At 39.7% G+C, this 6,796-nt stretch overlaps 1 protein-coding gene across 1 annotated transcript in view; it reads right to left on the bottom strand.

Annotated features, from left to right (window-relative positions):
- TGFB2 (transforming growth factor beta 2) overlaps nt 1-6,796 on the bottom strand; it is a 69,302-nt gene that overhangs the window by 20,512 nt on the left and 41,994 nt on the right. Inside the window, exon 2 of the mRNA XM_085326082.1 lies at nt 3,595-3,758. Coding sequence (XP_085182208.1) covers nt 3,595-3,758 — 164 coding nt within the window. The remainder of the gene's footprint in view (nt 1-3,594; nt 3,759-6,796) is intronic.

Below are 6,796 nucleotides of genomic sequence, written 5' to 3' on the forward strand. Positions count from 1 at the left end.
AAAAAAAAAAAAAAAAAATCAGAAAGAGAAATATGTGTATTTTGTTTGCTTGCCTCTCTAGCCACTCCTAAAATTCAGAGTATTACTGTCTTTTCGGTACCACTGGTGCATAACACTATTAATTTGCCACTGGATAGAATTAGAGTGCTCCAGGAGAGCAAAAGATCTGCACATGTCCAGGGAGGCTGCTTTCCCAAGGAATCGTAACAGGTGAGCTCCTACTCTCCCGAGATGATTTCTGCTCCTCCTTCTGCTTGACATAGAAAGAGGAGGAGACACATGAACAATCAGTCCCTGAAACAAGTGAGAAGAATTATAAAAACCCTCATCAAGGGGAATTCAACAAAACAAAACACTAAGCAACCCCTGAACTTGGTGGGAGGAAAAAAAAAAAACAAAAAAACTAGTAATTAAGTGTTGATTATGCAAGGAAAAAAAAATCACATTGCTCCTTCTGGACAGAGCCCTGGCAAACCCAGCCAGCACACATCTTACAAGAAGACAGAAAGCAGTGTTTATGTGTGGAGGAGGAACATTAGGCACACATGCCAACTCTATTAGCAATCTCCTCTGTGAGGCTCTGTCCATGCATGGCTTTTAATATTGGAAGCACAGAAGCCCAGAATATTCTTCAACCCTTGGAAAATGTATTTGCCTCTCTCACTCCTACTGAGATGTGCATCTTCCTCATTCTCCTCTTTTACTCTAACGTATTTGTTCTTTTCTGATACTCCCATCACTGCACTGTTCTGAAGTTCCTCCTGCATCACCAAGGCACCAATACCTCCACCCACCTTTCTCCACTTTCAGCTGCCTTACATTCTTTCTGCTCGCTAAGAGTCATATTCTGATTTTTACACCCTTCTCTCCAACTTCTCCCTGCTTTTGCTTCTCCTGTGAAACACTCACTGCATGCTACCCTCAAGTGTGATGGAAATCAGACTTCGCAGTATTTATGGACCGTGATTCTCCTACAGCGAGAGTTGTAATAAGGAATCCATGCACTTCAGATCAGCCATCACAGAAGCAAACGAATATCTGAATATCAGCTTTTGCAGAAAGCTGCATACCAGACTGCAAGAAGTGATAAATATGACTGAAGGAAAAGAAAAGAAACAGCAGAAAGGTGAAGGCTACACAGTATCTGGAGCTTATAAGAAATAAAGCAAGAAGCACTAACAGGCAGCTCTATCATTTTGATAGGTGCTCTGCAAGAAAAACGCTCCAGAGACAGCTTGCCCCTCTACAGGCAAAGAAGCAAAATAATATATCTAACATTTGCTAGCTTCCTTTGGCTTGCTGTTATTTGATACAGAAAAGATTTAATTCTGCAGTAACCTGCACGCACTACTCATCTAACACATCACTCACTGTCCCTCACCCAATCCAGAAAGTAAGTTGCTTTACTCATCAGCTATATAAAGGACTAACATACCAGCCCTAGATGCAGGTGGCAGTCATTTCCATGGGCACAGGCTTGCTGGAGTCATGCTCTCTCAAATAAGCTCCAGCTGTTTCTCATCACAAGGCAAATTCTCAGCCAAGCAAAGGCTCTTTCTTCTCTACCTCTGCTGAACCCTTTGTATCCCACATTCTTCAAACGTGGTAATGCAATGAGCTGAGCTCTGGCACGCTCAGCATACTCCTTTCAGGTGGCTGATTAACAACTCTCAAAAGTAAAACAACAGGAAGCCCAAAGATATTATTGTCTCCTCTAGGATGTCTGAACAGTGAGGTCAAGTCAGAACAAACAACTGCTTTTACAGGCTGGTGGGGCAACGTCATGGGGAGATGTAGTGTAACTCCCTGTGATTACTGTAATAAATTGAGAATATCAGCAACRTTCATCAAAGATTCCTGTTAGTTTTATCTTTTAACAAATGACACAGTGTTTAGTCAACTTTTCTCCCAGCCTGTTCTCAGGCTGCACAGCCTGGTTGCAACCTTACAGTCAAGCATTCAGTGACCACCTTCTGACCACATTCAGTTGGGAATCACGCTTCTGCTACGTTCAAAGAGTCGCGTGCATCTTTTYCTGCTGTTGGTCTCTCAGGTTGGCTTACACAGTCACTTTAGCTAGCACATGAATTCCCCTGTCTCTGGTACCTAGAAATATAATTTGCACTTGAGCACACTGGGATGGAAAATGTGAATATGGAAAGTGTGGGAGAACACTAACTCAAATTTGAACCCATGGGATCTGAACCAGACCCTAAGTCCTGAACTGGACTGTAAATTCAAGGCAGTACTCAGGCACAGCTAACAGAAATGGGAAAAACACAGAAAAACAGCCAAAGCAGAGTTCAGTGTGCTCTGTTTTACAAAATGGCATCTTACCTAGCAGAGTTTTCTGCAGAACAAGTCCCAGGTTGCTGAAACAACCGTAAGGYTTGCTCCGCATAAAACTGTTGTAAGTAAACCCCCCCCCCCTTTCTTTTTTTTTTGGTGGTGTTTCTCAGTAACTAACTGAGAAACTAGCTCTAGATGAAATACGCTTTGGAAAAGATTTRCACAAACAAGCATGCAGATTCTGTGCAGTTGACTTTTATGGAGTTTAGTGTGTGCTACATTATGCACTGCCTAGCTAGGAGAACCTCTACTAAACCTTGTTAACATATAGAGGCTGTTCTGGGTGGCTATGATGGTTCCTAYACAGGACTGAATTTGCTTCATTGGTGATAACACCATCTAACTAAGTTTATRAATCATCTAATGTCGTTGGTTGGTGTGTGCAATGCAGTTTTAAAACAAACTGGAGTCATCCAGTCATTTTCTTTCTCTCTTTCCTCACTAAGAGAATTCCCCGTTCTCTCACTTCAACCCCTGGGCCACCCTACAGAAACGAATCAGCCTGAAATTGCTCCGCTTTGAAACTCTGTTGACAATGAYGTTTCTGCAAGGAACAGTTAATAGCCTTATCCAGGGCACAGGCCACAGAAAAGGAAGTTCACTTCTCCTGTGTACACTAYATTATAGGTCAGGTGCTAGGAGACGGAGATGCTTTAGGGTTACTGTTTGATATCTTGTTCCATCACTTACTTAAGGCCAGACATCAACAGTTAACTTTAAAAAGCCTCCTCTGTTACTCTGTGGTGAAGCTTAGAGTCCTGYGTCCTGAGTCCTTAATGTCCTACTTCCTAGAAAAGTTTCATATGATTTTGGAAGATGTTTCCAGAAGAGGCACAGGAAACGGGAGGTTGCTTTTAAAAAATGAGACTTACTTTTCCCTGTGGTTTATTCTACCTGTTAAATGGGTATAATGCTAGTATACCTCATAGAAGTGCTGTGAAAACTAAAGAATTCATACATACAAAGCACTTTGAGATTTTGCAATGAAAAATGATAGGGAAGAGTAAAATTTTACTGTTCTTAGTAATTTACTAGGCTGCTCACTGAAGACACCTCAAATTAGTTTTTCAACTCGGCCAAGCCTTTTGCCTGGGAGGCCTGATCCTTTCCYTACTCAGCAACATTTAGACCAGAAGTAACTGCGCTGAAGTCAGAGGCATCACATCTGTGCAAACGYGAGGTGCGTTAGGCCCGGCGAACATCGCGAGGAGGCAGCGGCGCAACAACGCAGAGCAAGAGCTTTACCTGATACAGTTCTATTCGCTGTTCCGACACCCGTGCCTTTGAGTTCTGCAGTCGGAAGACTCTAAACTCTGCCTTCACCAAGTTGGAAGCGTTTTTCTCCATCGCTGAGACGTCAAATCTTACGATTCTGAAGTAAAGGCTGTAATAGCTTGGTGGGATGGCATCTGCAAGAAGTCAGTGTAATTTTTTAAAATGATAAAGTACATTGTTCTTTCAACCACTGTAATACAAGACAGCCTCAGGAACCAGTGAGGGAAATATCTGTAGCATGATTCACTTTCCAATGGCCAATTTAATATTATTAACGATTTAACCCCCCCCCCAAAAACAAACAGACCACATGTGTTTGATTATAGGAATAKCAAATTAGTAGAGATTAACAACCATTTCCAACTGAATTTCAGGGTGTGCATTTAACCCTGCTCTTTCAACATACTAGTGGAAAATCCTGGATACTAATAAATTGGAAAAAATTTATAACAGTTGGTGTCTGGCAAATGCTTTCAGACTTGCATACAGTTCATTGGATCTGCTAAGAAGACAAATGTAACTGCAGATCATTTGTTCTGTATGTTTTCTGAATCCCATGTCTCCCCTGAATCTGGAGTATAGATAAAGTATAAATTAGCCAGCTTCAGATTTTATTCTCTATTTAGTTACAAAAGAATTTTAGTGGAAAAAAATATTTATTCTGATTACAATAACCAGAGTAGGAATAGAGGAGAAGAAAGAAAAAAGGGAATAAAAAGACAAGAAGATAGTAGGCAAAAATAYAATTACATTCATTTTGATTGCTTGGAAGCAGCAAAAGTCACAAACATAACCACTCCTCATTATACATGAGGGAAGAGCAGAAAAAACACTTGGAAAAACTGAATCAATTCGTTAATAATGGTGTTAAATGTATCAATTTAGGTTTCAAAACAGTCTCTTCTTCCTTCCCAATTGTAAATCCTGACTGAGGTTACGAAGCAAAGTACTTTTGCATAATTCCAATTACCCTAAAGGGTTCAGTGATTATCTCAGGCTGTTCCACCTAATTCTGGCCAAAAGCACAAACAGAAAACCATGTGTAGGGCCTCTGAACACGCTCTGTATGTGTGACACTCTCCACACCCTGTTGTTTGGCAAGTTTCCTCAAACTGCGGAGTGGGCACAGYGAGCCAAAGTCAGAGATGAGTCGAAATGTCTCAAAGGGCCTGATAAAATCTCCATTCAAGCTGACGGAAAGGTTTCCTCTCCTCTTACATTTTAAAAACTGAAATGTATATARAAAAGGAAGAAAGATGAAAATTGTATCGTAAGTGGGGGAGGCGAAGATTCTCAGCAGAGAAAGCWAACTTCACAGGCTTTTCTGGGGCCACGACAACAGAGAGACTTCAGATAAAAATTCCAGAACTTTGCATTTTCCCACTAGTCAGTAACTCAGGGCTTTCCGCGCAGTGCCAGGAGACAGCCTCCACAGCAGAGAGGTGAGCAGCTAAGCCTCCACGGAAGAGCCAGGCTTTGTCAGAAAGCCTAGTGAGATCTCCTGCTCAGCACCTTCCCTCAGTTTCACAGCTATCCAGGACATTAACCCATTCCTCTATTGATGGAATAAAGTACTTTCTTGTGGAATATGCATATTTTTTAACAGACATAATACACACWATATGTATTTTCTATGTAGAGCAATTGGAGAAGGTAAATCTAATGCATTTACTTTTATTTCTAGCTGTTAATGATAAAAGATAACTTGCCTAAACCTTTAATAATACATATGCATATTACTAATACAAATAAACAATTTAWAAACTGTATTGCATATATTCAGAGTCTCTAGACTCATTGTTATTATAATCTGAATGCATTTTCTGAGCTGATATATTGCTTCTGAGCAAYGTAGCTGCTCCAGACAATACAAAGAAGCACCATTCTCAGTAACACATTTAATATGCAGGTTGTTGTAGCTCTTCAAATAATTCTTTCTAGGCTTAGACTAACTGCAGAATAAGTACCAACTACAAGTCAGTCAAGAGAAGAATAAAGMAAAATATTTAATGTCTTTACAATATTCACAAGACAGAAGGTGAGCACTCCTAAAATAATCCTAGATATGAGAAAATCTTCAGATGATAAAGGACAATTTTAAGTCTMAACTCTAGATGCACTGTGAGAGAAGACAAGTCATTGAAATGCTCAAAAAAACTGCTGAAAGTACTTCCCAAAGGAGCTCCTCAGTACGGCCAAATGTGTGAGAGGTACAAATACGAACAGGAAATCCCACGCTTCCTTATGGTCCCCTTTAATTAATAATAATAAAGRAGCATTCTCAAATTTCCACACCTGCAGTGCTCTAAAGTAAACTGCATCATGATCAGTATTCTTGCCTACCARTCTTATTGACAAATTTTTGTGCTACAATCTTACAATGAGAACTCAAAGAAAAACATGAAGCTTGAGTAATACATTAGTGTTGGTCTCTCTCAAAATTCTCGATGAAGGCCTTCTAAGAAAAGCTTGACCTTATTTAACGGTCATCTTAATTTTGACAGATTTTGAAAATGTTTATAAAAGCTATGCAGTTCAGAGGTTATATCCCCATTTAAAGGAGAAACAGTCTCTTAAATTTACCTTTCTGCTATAGGAARCTCTGAGACTACCACTTGTTCTTCAGTCAAACCTAATCCTACGAAGAATATAATYTGGCATAATAATATGTATATATATGATTGATGCTTCCAGGATGAGTTGTAAGTTGTCCTTCCCTGTCATTTATTTGAGGCATCAGCCTGCAATTGCATTCCTTGTCGATAAGCCAAACTAGTACATGAGCACTTGCCCTGGCACACACAAATCCTGCTCATCTTTACTGTATTTCATATTCAGAAAATCCTATTTAACCCTGTTTGATTTAAATTAAGTTTCTGATTTATATCTACAGGTTCCTCRCTCTGTCTTTGTAGGGGTATTTTCTTGTTTTCCTTCTGTTTCTCTGTTTTAGATTAGATTGAATTAGATTTAGATATACATTCACAGATTAMTGTTTATTAGGCACCAACAATCTGAAAGGAATGAATTCTTGTCTTATAGAAGTTTCTTCTTCTGCAAGGTAAATTTCACACTCTGCAAAAACCTACAGAAGAAATCTAATTTACTTATTCTATCACCCACAATAGCATCCACAGGAGTCAATTCAGAAAGAGGCTTTATTCATGGACAG

Source organism: Rhea americana, unplaced genomic scaffold, assembly GCF_003343005.1.
Source record: "Rhea americana isolate MKP2758 unplaced genomic scaffold, rheAme1 scaffold_127, whole genome shotgun sequence".
Lineage (NCBI taxonomy): Eukaryota > Metazoa > Chordata > Aves > Rheiformes > Rheidae > Rhea > Rhea americana.